Here is a 22,283-nt window from a genome sequence, read left to right as displayed (position 1 = left end):
GAAAAAGTTTCCCAATTTATTTATGTCAAATGTTTTCTCTTTCTCTTTTACTTTGCTTCTCTTTCTTTTCCTTAGTTTGTGCCTTTTAGAGTCATAGAGGAGAATGCATATCTTGACTTTCAAGAACTACACATTCCAAGATGCCGGAAGGACATTTAGAGATGTAGCTCAGAAGCAGAGTTCTCTTATGCGAAGACCCAAGTTCGAGCACTTAGGTGAAGGCACCTACGATGAGTAAGCCTGAAAGTTCTTATCACTGATGATGATATCTGCTTGATCAGACACATGTACTTAGATGGACTGAGGTTGATGTGTTTATAAAGAGACCTTCTCATGTGGTATCCCTTTAACGTCCTCAGCTTTCATCGTTTCTGTACGTTATCAGTTAAGAATAAAATTAAGAAAAATGTAGTAGAATTTATGTTTATCCTATTGTAGATTGTATGGGACAGATTTCATTTGAAATGATGCATCTGCCTAAATCTCACGCTGACCCACTTTATTTGCAGAGGGCTCACACACCGTAGTGGGTTGAACGTACCGCTGAGGCAGCTGTATCTTGAACAGCTCAACGGGCACTGCATCCAGCAAGGGCTTAGGGCTGGTTGATGCCATGGGCCCAGGAGATCCAGCCAGTGTACCATACTGGTCAGGATGACACTAATGCTGTTCCATTGGTTTGTTGCATGCCTGGAGACTGTCCTGTCAGCGTCCCGTGGGAGGTGCCCACACATGGGTGCCAGCTGGAGCCCCTCTCACAACTTAGCTTCTCCCCAGAACTTCCACCTCCACGGCTTGTTTCTTGGGACTGTGTTGTTAAAGTCTCCTATTCTAAGGAGATAATTGAATTGGTTAGAGGCTTGTCTGGTATAGAGATCTATTAGGAGGCGAAGTTTGAGGGGCAGGAATCTTACAGTCTACCAGTTTACTTTTTTATGCATCCATAGAAGGGTTCTTTTTTTTTTTTTGAAGTCAGGCTGTTCTTTCATGTGTAAATCTATCCTGCACATTGCCATATAATCACAGCCCTGCTCCTACCACCAGTTACTGATGCACTCGCCACTCAACACATCATGGCGACTCTATTTTCATAGCTCTCATTGGATGGGGCTTTCGGCATCTCCAGGAGTCTCCTCTCTTAAAGCAGGAAAAAGGAATGAGTTTTTGGCATCCCAACTATCTCTGAAATTTGTCTTTAAAGTACAAATCTACCAATATTTCATTAGAAAATATACATACTTGGGTGCATATAACTTGAGCAATCTCTGTTTTTCCTAGTAGGAAACTACCCAGAGAGAGGAAAATTAAGCCAGGTCCATTATGATCTGTGATTTGGTATTAAAGACAAAGCTGGATTTTTGGCAGATATGTTGCTTGTTCTTGATCTTAAATTTATCTTAAGATGTTCACTGAGTCAATTGAAACATTTTACCTGCCTTTAACAGTGGCCACAGTCATGTACAATTTGAAAAGAAAATTTCTGTAAGTCAAAAGATACATGAGGTATTCAAAATCAAAACCTTGGCTTTATAGCCTTAATTTAATGTAAGCAATAGCTCGAACGGCTACATCTTCGTGATGAATGCTACACAAGCTGCACAAGCTTCACTTGAAGATCACACAATTACATTGTATTTAAAATTAACAAAAATGTATCCCAAAATACCTTGAGCATCCAGTCTTTAGACCCATGAGGGAGCAACTCTTAAATGATGAATGCAACCAAGGATAGAGAAGTATGCCATCTAATGGTCTCCTGCCAGGCAAGATTCAAAGCATCTCTGCTTTGAATCATGCAGGGGTTACACTGTCTATCTAGAGGCGTTCGAACATAGAACACAAAAAGCAAGTTCTATTAGAACTTAGTGTCTGAGGACCAGCAACTTTAAATTAAATCTAACACAGTAAGATTAGTTATATAAAGCAGAACCATCTTGTGTAAATACCAATAGTCAAGATTGGGAAATACTCTCATGTAATCTCCCAGCAGATGAGTATAGAAGGAAATATAAGAGACATAAGTATAATTTTCCAAGATGTATGAACAGACTTTCAGACAATGTAGTGTATGATTGTTCTCTAGGCTTATTTGCAAGGTATCAAGTAGTTCATGTGACAACATGAACTCCAAGCCCATTCTCTGGGACAAAGGGAAAGTCAGTCACGTGTTTCCTCTTGAAGTCAACATCAGCCAGGAGCACATGAAGCCCAGCAATACTTCTCACTGTCTTTTGGGTTTATGTACACTCCTTGGTCGACTACTTGATACCTTGCAAATAAGCCTAGAGAACAATCATACACTACATTGTCTGAGAGTGTGTTCATACATCTTGGAAAACACTGTTATACTTATGTCTCCTATATCTCCTTATATACTCATCTGCTGGGAGAGTACATGAAATAGCCTTTCAAATAATTCTCAGGTTAAAGGTTCCCCTAGCCAGTCTGTCTGTCCCCACACCAAGCTGCTACATGCTCCTGGAACGTCATTTATTTATTCCATGCAGTTTCCCTCCCCTCAAATCTTTAAGCTTTAATTTCCCATCACCCCACCCCTTTGTTTCCACACAGAAGTGCTTTATTTGACAGGGTCACCTTCATCTTTGCATCCCCATGTTACATAATAGCATCTGACAATGCTAAACAGGCCTGGAAATTTTGCTTCCTAACTCTCAAGATTTGTGTTCAAATGCTTCTTTTTTTTAAATATTTTTTTTCTTTTCTTTTTTTCGGAGCTGGGGACCGAACCCAGGACCTTGCGCTTGCTAGGCAAGTGCCCTACCACTGAGCTCAATCCCCAACCCCATTCAAATGCTTCTTAATGCTGTTATTGCATTCCAAGCCTATGGTTTCATCCTTCTTTGCAGTCATACCGAATTACTAGTGAAAGGAAGACACTTCATTTCATACTCCTTGTGATTTGCTGGTACCGCCAACTTTCTCTGCTCATCTGTTAGATCATACTGTACACTGCTAGGTGGGCACAGAGCTTAGAGATTCTTGTATAGTTAACAGAAGTCTTCTAGGATAGGCTACAACACAAGGAAGAGAAAAATAAACAGATGTAAATAGAGGGTGCTGTCGGCTGTGTTAGCTTCCGTGTAATTCACTCTGAACCAGCCTCTGCAACCAGATTATCCCCGGACATTATTCCTTTCCAATTTATTAGAAAAATACTCAATAAACAAGTGCTCTTAAAAAACAAAAAAGTTAAACAACTAAATCTAATTTATTGACATTTACAGTCAGGAGTCTGATATAAAACACTCTTGAATTATAGTATCTTAAGCAGCAAGCTTTATTTATTTTTTTCATTTCATATCCATTGTACTTTGGCCTGAAGTCTTCACGTTCTCCAGAAACAGAATCAATCCCCAAAGCAATCACAGCCTTGAAAATGTTTCCACACACTCCTTTTATTTCCTCTTATCATTTTAAATAAAGAAGGAAAGCGTTTATCATTTGTTTTCAGTTACATAGAATTAGAACACTGCTATGTAACAGAAGTCACCACACTAGTGCACAGGGATAGAAGAAGGTCAAGTCACTTGGATCTAGGCTACATACGAAAAAGTCTTGACCTTGTAAACATTCTCACAGGAGGTAGAACTTAGACATTTGACTTTGGTCAAAAGGTGATAGTAAACAATGATTATAAATTAAAGATCTTGTGAAGGCATTGAATACACTTTTCTTCTTTTAGAAACCAAAGGTGAAGGAAAATAGAGAATTTTCAATAAGTTAGAAAGTGAAATATTACATCTTTGTAGTGTCTGCATCTTTAAATTTCCATCGGCTTCATTCGATAGTCCTTGAAGTTACGATTAATAATGGCTTCACATTTTTGCCTAATTGTGTGCAACACAAGTATTTCCATTCACTATGGAGTTGTCCAACACAGCAGTGACCTGAAAATAACATTCAGCCACTCCACCTTCCACTGTCTCTTCTCTCATGGCAGCTGGGGGTAGACAATGACACCGATGCAGCAGAGCCTTGAGTTTCATCTGCATTCTGCATTGTTCATTTAAGTGCCTCCAGCTGCTGTCCCCATAAACACAGTGTTGATGGGAGGTAAAGAGGACACCATTTCTCTGTCACTTGCTCCATTGGAATCCAGATTATCTTGCACTGGATACTGACCAGAAGTTCCATACATACACTGGGATGAAGAGGGAGGAATCTGGGTTTGCAAATTGGAAGCTACAAGGGAAAACACAAACCATTAAAAACAAATGGATGCATTCTGTTCAAAGGCCATTCATTTTGAACCTTTGATGGTTTGGGCATCTAGCACGTATAAGGTGTTTTCAATGCAAGTGTGCATGATTCGCCAGAACAATAATATTTCCTTTGATTTTCCCACTTGTACTCCTATGTATCATTTCTACATATTTCATAGAAAAGACAAATATTATATTACATTCTGCCACTAAAAGATATCTTCACTACTTCTACCTCGTGTTCGCACCTCTGATCACCATCTCTCCCATGACCCATATGGCAGCCTCAGTCTCTCACCCTTGCTTCAGTCTTTCACCCTTTGAAGAGCTAGAAAGATGATGCTGACTTGTAAAGCAGTTGTATTCTTCTGTCAGATGACCATGACTTATACTCTAGGAACAAAATCCAGTCTTCTTGCTATGATTCACAAAATTCTACACAAACTGACTTTTGAAATTTACTCTCATATGCTTAGCTTCGCAAGGCCCATTGATTTTTCTTTCTGCTCAATTTTCCCCCTGAATTCAGAGGCTCTGTAATGACTGTTTCTTCTGTCTAGATCTTCTTCATCTGATTTTCAGTGTTTCTGGATTCCCCAGCTCTCAATTCAAATGTCTCCACCTCAGGATTCCATTCCCGACCTCTGCCTCAGAGAGCTCCCACTTTGCCAATCACCACTTTACATATTTCAAAAAAAACTTTAAATTATCTTTTAATAAACTGTCTTAGTTGAGTGTTTCAAGTAATGGGTTTATAGCGTCTTCAGTACATATAGTCCTTACACTTGTTCTGATTTGTTCCCATCCCCCACTGACTTCCCCATAGTCAGTTCCCTCTCCAGCCTGTTCCTCCTTCCCCAGTTAGTTCCATCACATGTATTCCATTACTATATATTTTCCATGTCTATTAAGAGCTCTTCCTCCTTTCTCATGATCCTTCATGGCCTACATGCACACACATATATAAATGCATCTCTCTACATATATATATAGAGAGATATACATATACATATATATAATGTTTCACATATGAGAGAAAGCATGTGGTAGTTATCTTTCTAATGAAGTTATCTTTGTAATGTATTCATTTGTATGTTCATGACTCTTCCCCTCCGAGAACATAAACCTTCTCCAAGAAGAAACTCTGTCTTGATTACCTCGGTATCCTCATACCCACAATCTGATACATAGTTGCTTTAAAAAACCTTCCTTAACATGTTCAAACGGGTCTACTTCCTTCTTGCATGGTTGATGCCTTCTCTTGTCAAGCCAACGAGCTCTCTGTCTCGAAGGATCAGGCTTCCTAACTGAATGAGCACGGAATGAGTCCAGGCCCCACTGGGATTATTCACTTGTTCTCTTTCCCCTTTCACTCTGATGCCCAGTTTGCAATCTGCTCATTAGCCAGCTCTGACAGCTAAAGCTTAGAAGCCACCATACTTCCAAGCCATGTTCCATCAACGTTTCCATTATCTCTACGAGTAAACAGAACTAATAGTAACAATAGCAACACGGTACATTTTAGTCTGATGGTGAGGACACTTCCTGAAGTGGAATTTTCTGCTTCATTAGAGTAACCTAGAAGCAATGGCTATTAGCAGATAGCAGGAGATGAGCTACTAGACTGCTCAGGTGCGTTTGTGATGGCCACAGGAAGGGAAGAAGTACTTCCTATTGAGTTATTGGAAAAGTACACTGAGTGATGAGAGATGGAATGTATTTCATTTTCTCGGTGCTTCTATTGGGATCACGTACCTTTCACTGACACTAGTATAAAAATAAATTCCACTGAAGAATGGTTTCAGGCGTCTCATGTAAACATCAACACTCTCTTTTGATATGTGATGGTTACAAACTTTCTTGGCGATACTGCGTTATTAGTTTTCCAAACTAAATGTAAACATGGCTTCAGGGTCAATACCTATGCTATCAGAAATAACTTATTAACGTCGACTAAATGTATGTATAGATTTAAGGTTATTAGCTTGGTGCTAGAAGTCAAACCCTGGGCTTCGCGTATGACAGGCAAGGAAATGTTTTGCTGCCAGAGTCATACCTGAAGCCCCTAGATTTATTTGGACTTGTGCCTCCCTCATCGATTTGTTAAGTTCCTCTGTGCAGCCAGCTAGGCAGTGCATCCAGTCCCTGCATAGATGAGGCTAAGATTGGAAGAAGCAGCTAGGAGACTTCCTGGCAGGCACACTGATATGCTTATGTGGACTTGAATTACATGCTATATATAACGATTAAAAGTAGCGACAGTTACTGCAAGGCTATTCAATCCCACTTTACAATTGAGAAAATACTAGCTGCCACCATTGCAGGATTTCTGTTAGCTACTGTAAGCATTCAGAGTGGTACGGGGTGCTAATGGTGATGATGGGGTCCAAAGATCACTCCTGACACTTTCTAGTGAGTCCAATGATGGTCGTGAAAAAAAAATGAGGAAAATGTATCATTTTTCTTCTCAGATAGTTCACTATCATTTCAAATGCCTTTGGCAAGCTGTAGTAAACTTTTTATACATAGTACATATAAGTTGTTATTTCTGGAAGAAATAGCAGATCTTAAAGAAGGTGTGTACTTAATCATTTCAAAGAATGAGAAGTGGAGATGTATTCTTTACTCAAACACAAAAACAAACATAAAATGATGATAAAATCACTTTAGGGCCATGCATGCCTCGTTCACTGAACATCTCCCCACCCCCATCCCCACCCCCCCCCCCGACCCCCTAGCCAGGTCATTCTGCATAGCTAAAGCTCATGGCTTCTTACAATGCTTCCAAAGACTAGGAAAACAATTTACCCACTACAGGAGTCCGACATGTGACAGGAGAGGATGTGTGTGCATAAAACAAGTTGCTCTGCTTCCGGCCGCTGTCATCTAAAATGTTAAGTGGATCATGGATGTCACTGTAGGGAGGCAGGGAGCGAACACTGCTGATGACCGAAACGTGTTGGTTCACCATTGATCCGAGCCTATGTGCCTCTGGGTAGTTTATATTGTTTCCATAGTACCCTAGAATGGAACAAGTTGAAAATGTTCTATTTGCTCTCTGCTGAATCACCCCAGGAAAGGAAAAAGAAACATCATCGCTGGGTAAAAATATTAAATAGTCAGGATGATTTCTATTAGCTCGAGACTTGAACTCACGCCTTATTTTATAGCATGGTTTACTATAGTAGTTTTTAGATAAAAGGTAACTGGCATATTCTTCATTTTGAAACTGACTATACGTTTTTCATATTTTCTATAACTAAATTTATAAAGCATATCTATGAAGAAAGGTATAAGTACTGCTTTAAACCGCAATATTTCTCAAACAGAATTTCTCCCCACAAAGCCATGTTCATGGAAAAATTCAGGACTACACTTAGGAGAAGGTCTTTTTAAAAGTTTAATAAATCCAATGTCTTTCGATCTCCTTAACTTCAGGGTTACTTTTTTTTTGCTTTCTTTTATTTTTACAGAATTAAATAATAGTGGTTTTAGAACCAATCTTTGAAATATACTATTAATTCTCTGAAAGACATAATCTCTATTGAAAAAAATTTTTTTCAAAGGACAGATTCTTTTTTAATGTATCTAGCATAAGGTTTGACTGTTTAAAAATCAGGTATAAAAAAACCTTTAATAAAACCACAAGAATTAAGGAATGTGTTGGGGTATGGCTCTACAGCAGCTAAGATTCTGGGATATTTTACATTTTTTACTGTATATTATGAAGCTCAGCAGGTGACACTCAACGTCAGATTTTTGCTTTGCTGCCTTCTCAAGAGCCAAAAACCCACTTTAGAGGTTACGTACCATTAGGAGAATTAGAAGGTAAGGCTGCTCCTTGGCAGCTGCCAGTTCCTGCGTTACTGAGGAAATTGAAGCTCCCTGTGTTCAAAAACTGCATGTTGTGTGACTCTTGGGTTGCGGGGGATGGCCCATAACCGGAAGGCGGCCTGGAATTATACGGAGACCCAGCACAGCTGCCCCCGAAGAAGTCTCTAGAAAGCTGCTGTTCCGTCCAAGCCATGCATCGCCCGTTCTCTGCACGGTGAGCATAGAGACTTGACGCAGGGTGAGACTGTGCCCTAAACACAGTCTGATAGTTAGAGTTGGTCCCGTAAAAGTCGTGGTTGGCTGGAGGGAGGGTAGGATAAATCGGTTCTGCGTACGTCGGACAGTGCGTTGGAGCTGAGAGAGCTGTGCCCACGCTCGAGGGTCTGCCCGCCATTGGCCCTTGGTTAATAACACTTCCTCTGCTTGCTATGGCTGGAGAAATAGGTGGCGTCATCAGATGGCCAGTACTTTGTGAGAGCTCTATTTGACCTGGAAAAGAGAGTGAGACCATCCTATGAGTAACACAGTAAGACAGGGGATCATGTCTTTTAAAGTATTCGAATGATTTATTAATGCACCCTTTGTTAAAACTAAGCGACCCCTCCCTTGTATAAATAACTGGCGAATATATGTGCACACAAGTTTACAACACAGCTATTTCACAGCAGTGGTAATCTGGAGTTCATAATAGGAAAAGCCGGGGTTGTTTCAGTTTCCCTCAGGGGTTGGGGGACATTGAGGAGGATGGGGAAGAGCTGGGAGAGGAGAGGGGCTATAAAGAGGGGGAAGCACGTGATCAAAATATATTGTGTAAACTATTTTAATAAATAATAACTCACAAGTAGGAAGGGAAATGTACTATGAGGCCGACACTGTACCATAACAAACAAACGATCACAGTGCCGTCGTTTCACAGTCAGCTGAACACAGCACACAAACACCACTGGTGAGCACGGATTCACTCGCGTCTTCCACGCCCTGGGCCTATGGCTTTCAACTGGGATAATCAGGCCGCAGCATTGTGTGTCTGCTTTTGTTTTAACCTTCTGTGTGCCCAACAAATTAATCTATAAAATGAGACTGTGGTAACAGTCCAGTAGCCAACACTATATTCGAAATATTCTCTGACCTCTTGTTCAAACTACTGGAGATTTATTTTGCTGCAAAGCATAAAATTACCACATCATTATTCTAAAGTGGCTGGAAGAGAAATTGCACTGAAGCCAAAGTCAAATACGAAACCCATTCTCTAAAGTTTCTTTCTTGTTATTTTGTTTGTTTTACCTGCATGTACATCTGGCTACTCCATGCATGCCTGATGCTGGAGGAGGAGGAGGAGGAGGAGGAGGAGGAGGAGGAGGAGGAGGAGGAGGAGGAGGAGGAGGAGGAGGAGGAGGAGGAGGAGGAGGAGGAGGCTCCATGTGAGTGCTGGGAATCAAACCCAGGTCCTTTGTAAGACGTGCTTTTAACCACTAAGCCAATGCTGTGCCCAGCAACAGTTTTTACCGCTGTCCAACCCAGCCTGGTTTGAACTCATGACCTTCTTAGCTCAGTCTCCTGAGTGCTGGGCTTACAGATCTGTGCCACCATGCCTGGAAAGCTGTCCACATTTTATCTTATAGGTATCTTAGGGATTTTATGCATAGCTAAGATACGTTTTATTCTGTTAAATGAAGAGACCTAGTCATATTTGAAATGAGCTGCCATCCATCTGTGTGTGTGATAACCATTTGTAATGGTATAAATATGAGTGATAAAGGCAAAAATCATGAATATAAACCCATAAGTTTAAAATATTTTTTAGTCAGCTAAAATATTTTTCTCCGTGGCATTCCTGGAAGTTAGCAGTGTTGAGAGAAATGAGGGGGTGGGTCTTCTGTGAAGTACTGAAAGTGTGTGAAGGCGCTCTCGGTCGCTCCCCCACATACCTGAGAGAGGCATGGTCTCAGTGCTCTCCGCTGGGAATGAGTGCAGAGCATGGGGTACGGCCAGAGGCTGGCTGGAAGGCAGGGGAACATAGGCGGTCTCCTCGTGGCTTTCATTCTTCACAGGGTCACTGGAAAGTGAGCTGCCCTTATTTCGGTTGGCCAGAAAGCATGAGCTCGGGGAAGCTGTGAAGGCAGCTTTACTCGCCTCTGGAAAGATTATTTTAAAGTGACACAGACGAGATTACAAAACACTCCTTGTTGACAAGCCCAAGCAAAAGACACTGAACGTGGCTCCTGGTTGAGTAATGAATCTGGGAACCCCTGCATCATGTTTTCCATAGGAAACAGGCTGGAGGCTTTGATGGTTAGTGATGGTGCTGGGTTTATTAGTTCAGGATTTGTGGGGAGGTATATCTCTGAAGAGCAGTGAACAATCCACTCTGGGATAAACAGTCTTCGGAATGCAGGCTTCTAACCAGAAATGGGCTAGCTTCTTTTTCACTAGACTCTTGTATTTCTTTCTTTTTAATATTTTATTTATTTAATGTATATGAGTACATTGTAGCTGTCTTGAGATACACCAGAATCTGTTACAGATGGTTGTGAGCCACCATGTGGTTGCTGGGATTTGAACTCAGGACCTCTGGAAGAGCAGTCGGTGCTCTTAACCGCTGAGCCATCCCTCCAGCCCGACTCTTGTATTGTATTTCTACATATGTTGCCTTGAGTTAGAATGATTTGTGGAAAGAGTATGGCAGACTTCTCTTTAACTTCATTGAAATTAAAGAACATAGGTTCTTTAAGAAATTAAGAACATACGTTATATAAATTTCGAGTTTCCATTGAGGAACCTTTACTGCTGTGTCTAAATGGAGGGGAGAGGGCGCTCCCCATCAGTATTCAGACATGATACTAATGGTCCTGAGCGAGGAGGAAAACTGAGACTTCTATGAAGTCCACTGTGTACCTGCAGTTCCTTAAGCTTAGACCTAAACAAAGAGATACAAAAAGTATTTACGGCCATTTCACTTACCCGAGTTCTTCATATACTTGTCCAATAAATTCTGTAGCTCCTGTTCTTTGTCATTGTTAAATTGAGTCTCCATAGCCAGGAGAATGTATTCATCCAGAAGCATCCGGATCAAATGGAGAGAACCTAGTTCATAGAAGAGGGGGCACGTACAGGAGAAAAGAGGGGAGGGAGAAAGGAAAGGAAAAGGAAGAAACCTTATCTTTGTGACCATCTCACCTCACTTTACGAGGAACAACTGAGATAAACAAACACGTGTTGGACTTTCAATGACCTGCTAAGACCAACATGCTTAACTTGGGTCTCTAATCTTTCTGTGTACCTCCTGCCCAGCTCCCTGTGTGCACTGTCCTGCCGGCCCTTGGGCCACTAATTACATCAAAGGGAAATTCGGATGAAAGTGAGACAGGCTTTATGCTTTAAGAGGGCACACAGCAGGGCATGATAAGCTCTAAGCAGGGGAGAATGAGCTCTCTTCTGCTTGATTCCTATTTACTTTGTACTAAATAATTAGACAGCAGCCAACACTGTCTGAAAGTTTTATCAAATAAGGTGTCTCTCTAGCCTGAACCATATTTGATTTAAAAATAAAAGCAAATGAGTCATTTTCCTATGAAAGGTGAACTGGAAAGTCTAACCTTCTTTGACCCGTTCAATGGATTTCCCAACGAAAGTCTTTTTTTCATGCTAAAGTTGGGCTTGGATGCTCTGAATTTTTAGAGACTTGAAACATAAGAACAGCTATTCTAATTATTAAATTATAAAAATTTAAAACTAAGTTTAATAATTCATTTCTTGTTGACCTTTCAGCCCATTGTTCGACTTTAATTCGATTGAACACTAAATAAAAACTGAGTTGACACTAATACTTGCATAGTACTATGGAAAATTCTTAAAATGTAATTTGATATCTATAGGGTTGGTATTGTAATTCAATATTAGCAAGTTCAAAATGTTCAGGGCAAAGTAGATATGCAATTTTTGCAAAAGTGAAATTAGTCCAATTTACTTTGTTTAGAGATCAGGCAAGACAGTTCAGAAACTGTGCCTGTGCCTTCCAAGTTGCACATTGGTTCCTCAAGCTTAGCTATCTGGGTACCCTGGAGAGATGTACATGATGGCCACGCTATACCTAGAACAGTTCCTCAGGAGACTGTCTCAACTACTGGCTTTTATTTGCTTGTTTTATACAGAAAAATCTAGGCAAGCACTTCTACTCGTGTTTTCTGTAAACTTTTCATATGCATCATCTCTTCAAACACTTGTGCTCTGTGTACGGAACACTCCTCAGACTGGTTTTAGGTAACGCCTCAACCACAGAAACGGTGTTAATGCTACCGGAAGTCTGATGCCCAAAGGTAGCTCATAACTACCGTTCTCAATGTGGCTGGTACCCAGATACATTTTGAGAAGGAACGAGTGAGTAGTAAGCGGCTCAAAGTGGACAACGAGGGAATGAATGAAGTCACTGAGAAATCAGTCATTGTAAAGCACACTGGATACCAAAACTCGATGCGTTGTTCAAGGTCAGATTATGCATTACGCGGGCACCAAAAAAGCTCCATTTGAGCAGGAAGTCTTGAGCTCTCTTCTTCAGAGATCTTCCGTTCTGTTTGCTCATCTAAAATTAAAAGATGAATGAAACGGAAGCTGTGAAATCTGTCTTCTCACTGCACATGCGCCCTGATCAGGTGACGAGGTAGAGAAGCTGACACGCAGATAGATGGTATCACTTCATACTTACTTCATCAAATAAAGTGATTTGTCCGGGGATTTTTTTTAACTTCAGCCTGTGGTTGTGTTCATTCTAATTTGTACTGCATCTCTATTCCTTATACCTTAAAATTAGACTTTAAGTTGAAATAATTTACAGGCTGTTTTATCTTCTTTTTTTTTTTAAATAATGCTTTAAGAAAGACAGAAAGTAAGGTATGAAGCGAGGGTGGTTCTTTTCTGTAAATGATTAACTGGCTTCCCTGCCCTGAGAGTCTGTTTTCCTTCCAGAACAAAAAGTCCCCAGACTATAACCAGTTTCCTTGATATGGAGCGGCTTGGGCCAGCCAGTGAGGGGCATATTTGTTCTCAATGCCTCTCTTCATGATGGATGACTTGAAGGTTAACTGAAAGAGTTGAAGAAACCAAATAGAAAACCTAAAATTGTGACCTTGCAGAATCAGAATTTCTAATGCGCAAGATCACAGTTCCAGTCAGTCTTAAGGCAATTTGCTCTTTTGGAAAGACTCAAATCTTTTCAGTTTCTAAGTTTATTTTTAACCTAAATTCTCTCATACAGGTGTAACTTTAAACATTGATACAGGAAACAACAGCATCCAGTAGCCTTAGATTAAGGAAAAGAAAACAGCCTTATGTCTAGTGCTTTCAAACCAGTCATATTCCCAATTTTGATGTTTTGGTCATTCAATTTTATATGGTCTCAAAATCTTTACAAAGCATATTAAAATTTTCAAATTAACGTATATGCTATTAAATATCATTATGGCATTGTTAAACAAAGTATATTATTGCTACAGTCGAGTTCCCTGTAATCCTTCCAAGTCTCCTACCTCTTTTTCTCACTTGTCCTTTTCCCACTTCGTTCTTTCCATCCCCTGTTTTCACCCACTTCATGGCCTCCTTTCTTGGCTTTCTGGACAGTTATATGTGATGCATATGCATTTTCAGGCCCAAGCTCATGTATGAAGAAGAACACATGGAATTGCTTTTTTGACCTTGGATTGCCTCACTTAATACCATGCCTTCCAAATCCACCCATTTTACAACAAATTTCATTTTCCTTTACAGATGGAAAAAAATTCCACTCTCTATATGTACCACATTTTTACTACCTATTCATTTCTCAATGGCCATCTAGGTCGGCCCCATTTTCTTGCTATCACAGATACACAAAACATGGTTTAAAATGCACTGTCTGAACCTTTCCACAGCCGTCAAAAGATTACATCCAGGTTAACACTTTTCTCTTAAAAGTATTTTCTGAATTGTTCATAAAAATAATACCTTAATAACTCTCTGTTCTACCACAGTATCCAACCATTCAATAAAAGCTTCCACTGTCGCATTCTTCTTAAGGAGATCCTTCAGCTCTTGGAACACAGTGATAGAGTCATCTACCGTGTCAAAAACAAGAGGAGGAGGAGGGGGAGGAGGAGGAAGAGGAGAAGGAGGAGGAGGGGAAGAAGTGGGAGGAGAGGGAGGAGGGATTGGAGGAGGAAGAAGGGGAGGTAAAGAGAAGGGAGAAAAGGAGGAGAAGGGGAGGAAGAGGTGGTAGAGAGAACAGTAGAGTCGTTGGGAAAAGGAAGGGTGTCAGCGTGAGTGGGAAAGAGAAGAGCAGTTAATCAGGGGAAATACTAACAACAAACATCATATACATATGTGAAAATCTTATGGTAAACCTTGCTATTACGAACAATCAGCAGTTGGTAATTAAAAATTAAAATATTTTCCAACCACTCTGAACCCAAGGTACAACCTTGAGCTTTAAAACATTAGTGACTCTATGACATAAAAGGGGAAATGGAGATGGATAAGTGTGTGGAATTAGTTAATGTTTTATCCTGATAGTGGTAACAAAAATACTTAATATAATAATCAGGGTACTTGTCTTGGGATAGGGATATAGGAAATATAGGCTTATACTTTAAATATGCACATTTGACATGTTTTTGATGGGGGTAATTAATATAATGAATATTTCTTTTTAATTCAGTACTTTCATTTGAAGAAAGTAACTCATTAGATGAGGCAAAGCTAATGAGGTTCGTTGGTTTTCTGCTTCTGAAAGACTCTTTATCTTCTACAGATTAAGTTCAGCACTGAAGAACTGAGCTATTTATATAGATAGAGACCTTAATAAAATTTAAGGGGACAGACTAGGATTATCACTGAAGAGTTTGAGGTCTTCTAAGCCACGAGATGTAACATAGCATTTCTCCCAATAGAAATGAGGCTTGATGCTGAACTCCAAGAACGAGTCGTTGCCTGAGCCAGGAGAGGGCATTTCTGTCAGGCGGCAGAACGGGATGGGAAAACAGTCTGCTGCTGCCCCTTGATATTGACTATAGCTACATAGTCACACACGTGGGCTGTGCTAACTGCCAAGCAGCCTAATTCTGAATCAAATCTCTGCTTTTAATAGCATTGTATTGACACACAGTCTTCATATGTTTCACATGCTGTACAATGACAGAAACATGGAATACATGCAAATGTGTTCATATGATATAACAGTGGAAAATTTTTCAGAAAACTCAAAGCTGTTCCTATTGCTTCTGGGTTAATGTGGTTATTTCTAGACAGTGAAATAATCAGTTATTTTTCTTTTCTTCAATATTTCCCACAGTAAGTATACCCTTTCGAAGAGAACATTTTTTTAAATTAAAAATGATTCTGAAAGAGTTTCTTCAATAACTGTGATTTTGCTGTCAGAGACCTTCAGTATCAGCTAGCGCAGTGGTTCTCAACCTTTCTAATACGGTGGCCCTTTAGTACAGCTTTTTATGTTGCAATGACCCCCCCAACCATAAAATTATTTTCATTGCTACTTCATAGCTATAATTTGTTATTGATATGAATTGTAGAGTAAATCTCTGATATGCAGGATAGCCGAGATGCGACCCTGTGAAAAGGTCACAAAAGGGGTCACAGCCTACCTGCAGGTTGAGAACCTCTGATCTAGAGACACTTTTGGTTGTCACAACTTTTCTCCTAGCACCTAGTACAGAGACGAATGATGCCCTTAAATACCCTACAATGCTTCGCGTAATCTCCCAGTTCCGTTACCTACCAAGAGGTCAGGAGGGTCAAAGTTAGGAGATTCTATTGTTGGCTAAGCAGACTCACATTCACTGTAGATGTCGGATTCTGTGTCTGTGCTGTTGGATATGGTAAGAAGAGCCTGAGATCCAATACTATTTAAGTCAACCTTTTCAATATCAGATACCATGGCGTTCACCACATGCTGGTCAAAGAGAGCTGGTCTGGCAATCTGCACATAGACAAAAAAGACACTGAACTGTATCCATTATAGTCTACCTTAAAGAAAATTTTAGCTCCGATAAAAATAGTTTCTTGAAGAAAGACAGCCATAAATAACTTCTCTTGAGTGTGTCTGTGCATAAATACATGTTTGTATTTATGTATATGCATGTGTGTGTGTGTGTGTGTGTGTGTGTGTGTGTGTGTGTGTGTAGGTCTGTGGTCTGTATTGGGTGTCTTTCTCAGACTGTCCCCACACTGTTTTTTGAGACAGTGTCTCACTGAACCTGGAACTCACTGATTCAACCAGCCTGGCTGGCCAGAAAGCCCCTGGGATTCATGTCTCTCAGTCTTTGCCACACCAGCTTTCCAGGTATGAACCTGGCTCCTGTGTGGGTGTTGGTCCTCTAGCCTGTGTGACGAATACTTTATTGGCTGAATCATCTCCTCTGTCAAACCTCTTACTCATTTTAAGATAACTGAAACACATGATTGTTTGTGAGACAGATTTGAAATCTCTTTTAAGATTTAGAAAAGGAAAATAATATTTTTGATCCATCATCACAAAGCAAGGAATATTAAAGTGTCTATTTAAAAATAACATTTTAAAGCTGGGTGGTTGTGACCTGTGCCATTAATCTCAGCACTCAGGAGGCAGATAAAGGCTAGCCTGGTCTGTGAAGCAAGTTCCAGGGCAGCCAGGGCTACACACACACACACACACACACACACACACACACACACACACACACACACACATACACACATGGCAAGATATCTGATATGCAACCCTGAAAAACCAAAGCAAACAAACAGAAAAGAAAAAGAAGAAAGAAAAAAGATAGAAAAGAAAAGAAAATGCAACATTTAAAATATGTTATATTTCTTCAGCACCAAAACTAGATAAGATTGATGAAGCGAGAAAATGCATGCGGAAGGGACCGGATATAGATCTCTCCTGAGAGACACATCCAGAGCATGTCCAATACAGAGGTCAATGCTAGCAGCAAACCACTGAACTGAGAACAGGGGTGAATTAGAGGAAGCATTGAAAGAGCTGAAGGGGCTTGTAACCCCCTAAGAAAAACAATGCCAACCAACCAGAGCTTCCAGGGACTGAACCACTACCGAAAGACTATACATGGACTGACCCAGGGCTCCAACTGCATATGTAGCAGAGGATGGTCTTGTTGGGCACCACTGGAAGGGGAAGCCCTTGCTCCTGCCAAGGTTGGACCCCCAGTGCAGGGGAATGTGGGATATATGGGGGGAATACCTGTATGGGGGAGGAGGAAGGGAGGGGATGAGGGCTTATGGACAGGAAACTGGGGAGGGGAATAACATTTGAAATGTAAGTAAAGAAATATATCTAATAAAAAATTTTTTAAAAAAAAGAAAATAGTTATATTCTTATCTGGACCTGTGACTAGGTCTTTGTTGCTTTGTTTTGTTTTGTTTTTATTCGGACACTGAGGCCAACAGTATAACACAGTAATAACTGTATGTGGTACTTTCTGTGTTTGCTGCTCTGTCTGATAGTGACTGTCAGTAGCAGTTTCAAGTGCAGAAGGCATGGAGGGTTGAGAACTTTAAATATCACACAGTCAGGCTAGAGAGATGGCTTGGAGGATAAGGGCACAGATTGCTCTTCCAGAGAGTCTGAGTCTGGTGCCCAGGACCCAATGTCAGTCAGTTTACAACCACCTGTGACTCCATCCCCAAGAGTATCCAATGTGCACATGCTCCCACACAGATGAGAACACACACATCCCATTCAGAAGCTGTATCTAAAAGAGGAACCAGACAGCCTTGCTACTCACAACTTTAACTTGTACCAGACAGCACAATCCTTTTGAGATTTCAATATCGTTATTTTTTTTAATTTTTGAAATAAATTGGAATCACAGAAACTTTGCAAAACTAACGTAGAATTTCAGAATTCTTTCCACCCAGCTTCCTATCACACTATACAGCCTACTATCCACACCGCGTCCTTTCCCAAAACTAGGAGATGAATGTTTCTACTGTGTAGTTAGAAGACGTAGGCCTACAGATTGAATTCTGTGTCTACGCGTCCTCTCAGGTTACCTGTTACATCTAGATCTTGTGCACTGTGCTTCCTTCACATTGTGAGAGACCCTTAATCAGAAGAGTCCTTTTGATTTGGGTGACTCGGGTTCTCAGCTGACCCCCCCTACCTGAGCAAGATGCAAGAAAGATGTCTGTCGCTTCAGAGAAGATACGAATCTTCGCAAAATGGGGATTTTCTTGTCAATGAGGGCTTCTGGCAAGTTTTCCAAAGATGAGACAACCCACTGTTCCCAATTTTTAGCAAAATTTCTTATATCTGCTAATAAGCTGCAAAGAAAATCCTGGGTTAGGTGCTACATTGCTCAAAAAAAATGTACTGAAAATGCACATTTCATTAGTTCGCCTATGCTTCCAAATGCTTGAAGTCGAGGCCAAAACAGAATCAACCTGGGGCTGCTCTATATGATCTTAAATGAAATGCTCAAGTTTCTAAAACTTCTTATCTATTAAATGGGAGTAAGAATGGGTTTCATTTGATTATTTTGAGAATTCTAACAACTCATGGAAAAGACCCTGATTTGAGCCTAGCACAAAGGTAGAAGGCCATAAATACCATATTATGATTCATAGTTATTTTCTGTGAAATACATTTCTTAGAAAGTCTGTCAGCTTTGCCATCCATATTTCAACTCCCTGGATGATATTACCCTGACAATATATTATATTTAGTATCAGTCTTATTAATACATTAGTATCATCTACATTTTATTCGAGAGGTGACCAGAAACATACAGCTTACAGTCAACTTAGATAATTGCGAATGGTGGCAGAAGTGTATGTAAGAGAGTATTTGTCTCATAGCAGCAGTCTGAGTACAGTCGCCGTGGTTTGTATGTGGGCAGTGGTGAGAAGACCGAGGGGAAAGACTAAGCAAAGCTCCTCTAGGTCAAACCGTGGGGTTTAGCTGGCTCTGGGACATTAATAAAGTTTCTCTCTACTTCCAAATTCCCTGCTTGGTAATTTTGGGATTATGATGTCTACTCTTGAAAAATATATCAGCGTTTATTTATCAGTTAATGAAAAAGAATTGAGTGCATGCTGGGAAGGTTTGCCATGGAACTTGAAGAGCTGGACTCACTGCTGTGGAAATGTCCTTGGGGGAAGGGCTATAAGGTTAATATTATGCTTTCAAGTGTGCATAGTCACATGATTAAATATATGATTTAATTCATCTAGGCTACTACTACTGTTTAAGCAGTCACATGACCAGCTGCTAGCCACTAAACTAGTATATCAATTTGACTGTGACACCGAATCCTCGTTTATAAGTAATTGCGAATACAGAGTGGATGTGTACAGTACACTGGGGATAATTAGAGGAAACCATTGACCAAATCATTATTATATAAAGAAAGAAAATAATCCCATGAAATTTCGTCAAAGGCGGATATTTTTATCAAGCAACATGCGTTGGAGCACTCTGTCAAGGCATAGTGTGACTGTTGCCTCTGTTTTAAAAGAACTTACATTATTAGACTGTTTTAAAGAGAAAATTTTGCTCATCTCCCTCCAAAGTTCTATGTTTTCACCCTAGAGAAAAGGCTGCGTGAGAAATCTTCCCATACATTTTAAATAAGTATTTAAAAATCTTTGCTCTTGCTGAAAGGTCATAATTTCACTACACCTGACTGATTACTTCCTGGTTGTGCAGAATAAGTTAGTCATAAACATATAGTAATTAAGGATTCTCCCACTGGCTATCTCACGAGGCCGCCATCTAATCTCTGCTGAAGAAATCCAGAAGGCACTGGAGGTTGACCATGACCATGGAGGTCAACACTAAAGGGACTTTAGATTTTGCTTTTACCCATTTTATTCACTGATGCTCAAATACAAAGCCCATGACACACTCCTTCCAGGTGAGAGAAAGCTACAAAAAAAATGTATTCTTGATAAAAGGAGGAGTTCCAAGCCAATGGTTTGCATCAACAGTGTATGAGGTGAAACCATCGTTCTTACGGGGGACTGTCCTGCTTCGTTAGCTGAACATACCTTTCAGGCATTTCTTGCATGGTTGCAGGAATGAGGACATCTGTAAGAACCTTAACCAAAGCAAAACAGGGTTAACATAAAACTTTAGAAATGATTGTGATTGGCGTTCTGGGAGAACAAGCTTTGTGCTTCACCATCCAGGCAGAGTTGGGAACTGAACCAGGGCCTCCAGTATGCTAGGACAGCACTCTGCTGAATGAACTGCATCCTTAACACCAGAAATGATTATTTCCAATGCCAGGGACAGACACTATTTGTCGATTATTTCTACTTCTTTCCCTCCTAGAGAGTAACATGATTCCACATGATTCCTTTCTGAATGTTAGCTTTTTTTTTTTTTTCTCCAAACCGAGTGTGAGTCGTCTGTGAGCACTTGAGACAGTAAATCAACACCCCTGGCGTGAACTGCCCATGCTAATTAGCCTTGCTAATCACACAGTTTTCTGGACTAGACATCGGATACTTTCTATGAGTGAATGAAGACCTCACAGATGCTCAGTTTACAGTTATATTTTCTGTGCCCTCTGCTTCTCTCTGGCTCTATTTATGAGGAAGAGAACTAAATGTACCTAGTGATACTTAAAATCAGGACATTGATGCACTAGACTAAAATAAAAAAAATAATCCGTGTGTGGGGTGGACGTGAAAGCCGTTTCTCAGAAGACCTGAGTGGTAGCCCCAATATTGTTGCTGTGATGGTAACAGCCGTGTACCTGAGCCCAGGTCTTTCCTGTGTTCATTCAGAACTACCTCTCACCTCCTAACAACTGCTTTTGGTAAGTGGTAAGAACTACAGACAATCACATTTAGTGCAAACTGAACCTTTCTTTGTAAATACTGGCCTTTATTCAATTATAGCAAAAACAAAACTCGACAGTCCTTGCTCTCCCTTGTCATTCAGTGTGAGCTCGAAGGCAGAAATACCCTGCACTTAGCTCTGCGTTCTCTCTCACTCTGTTGCTACTGAACAGGGGAAGAAAGCATGATCCCTCGTTTCTCACTCTCCAGTCAAGCGGTCAGACGCTTGCAACGTTGCCTCTGAATGATGTAGCTGGTTGCTTCCTCTAGCTTTCTGCAAAGCTGAGAATGCAGAAACAGCTAATTTGCCCAACCGGTTTGAGCTTTCTCGCCAACTCAGATGATGGTTTCTAACTATACTTTCCTTGTGACAATTTAGCAGGTAAATGCATGCTCATTTAAAGTGCCCAAATTGCATTATCATTCTACCCTTCTGTCTGGGCCTTCTGACTGCTCAGCTGAGGAAGATACTCTCCCCATTCCCACTAAATGTTTGCCTGGGCCAACCTGGTCCTCTTCTCCAGGATCACTTCTTGTAACCATCTTAAAGACATCTATAGACTCGTATTAGGTTAAGTACAGAATTGAGTATTAATGTACATAAACTAGAAGTTTTAAAGTTGTTAATTCTGAGGGTGTCTAATTCTGCTATTCCCTGAGAAATTAGATGTCATATTATATAAATCTGAATAGACCTCACAGAGACAACAAGGATTAATGAATTTTTTTTCACATATTAGCTACCATGTCTTATTTTAGATAATTCTTAGCTGTAAACAGAAATTGGGCTGGTTTTGTTTACTATAAGGTTTTTTAAGTAATTATAAATAAGTTACAAGCATTAAGAGTGTTATTTAAATATATAAATTATTTATGCCTAAGACACCCCAGAAGGCTTACCTTATACAGAATTGAGTCACAAACACAGAAAATGTCAATGATTACAGGATTTTCAAGCAGGGGAAGGAGGTGGTCTGGCATTCCTTGCCAAAAGTGCAGTAGGAAATGCTGGATCTGGTTGTAGAGCAAAGAGCACAATGAACTTCTCAGGAACAGGATGCGAAGGTCTAGGTAATGTCGTAGAGAGGCACGCAGTTGACTCACCTCCTCAAAGTTCCCATTGATGGCGTTGTCGAGTATGCACTGGCAGTGAGTCTTATACATCATTATGAGAGTGTCAACCTGTGTCACGGAAGAAAGAGCTTGACCAAAGAGTCTCCTGGTGTTTGCTATCTGATCAACCCACACTTTAAAGCTCCTGTTGTATACCAGGCAGAGGACCTGGTGCAGAGGTCAAACCATTGTCTCAAGGACCTTGCTCCCCAGTGAAGGAAAAGACAAGGAAACTGGTGATCTAACACCTTATGACTTGATAGGATGCTCTTTGGTTGT

General features: G+C 40.4%; 1 protein-coding gene across 1 annotated transcript in view; it reads right to left on the bottom strand.

Moving 5' to 3' along the window:
- Positions 1-3,284: 3,284 nt before the first annotated feature.
- The window catches only part of Rfx6 (regulatory factor X, 6), a 53,484-nt gene continuing 34,485 nt past the window's right edge, over positions 3,285-22,283 (bottom strand). Inside the window, exons 8-19 of the mRNA NM_001414918.1 lie at positions 21,996-22,073; positions 21,792-21,905; positions 20,094-20,143; positions 18,209-18,368; positions 15,876-16,020; positions 14,034-14,143; positions 12,519-12,636; positions 11,019-11,141; positions 9,986-10,192; positions 8,034-8,546; positions 7,032-7,244; positions 3,285-4,203 (exon numbers count right to left, since the gene is read on the bottom strand). Of these exons, the coding sequence (NP_001401847.1) occupies positions 4,028-4,203; positions 7,032-7,244; positions 8,034-8,546; positions 9,986-10,192; positions 11,019-11,141; positions 12,519-12,636; positions 14,034-14,143; positions 15,876-16,020; positions 18,209-18,368; positions 20,094-20,143; positions 21,792-21,905; positions 21,996-22,073 (2,007 nt within the window). The 3' untranslated portion in view covers positions 3,285-4,027. The remainder of the gene's footprint in view (positions 4,204-7,031; positions 7,245-8,033; positions 8,547-9,985; positions 10,193-11,018; positions 11,142-12,518; positions 12,637-14,033; positions 14,144-15,875; positions 16,021-18,208; positions 18,369-20,093; positions 20,144-21,791; positions 21,906-21,995; positions 22,074-22,283) is intronic.

The sequence above is a fragment of the Rattus norvegicus genome, chromosome 20 (genome assembly GCF_021556685.1).
Source record: "Rattus norvegicus strain SHRSP/BbbUtx chromosome 20, alternate assembly SHRSP_T2T, whole genome shotgun sequence".
In the NCBI taxonomy this organism is placed as follows: domain Eukaryota; kingdom Metazoa; phylum Chordata; class Mammalia; order Rodentia; family Muridae; genus Rattus; species Rattus norvegicus.
This window is presented reverse-complemented; position numbering and strand designations above follow the sequence as displayed.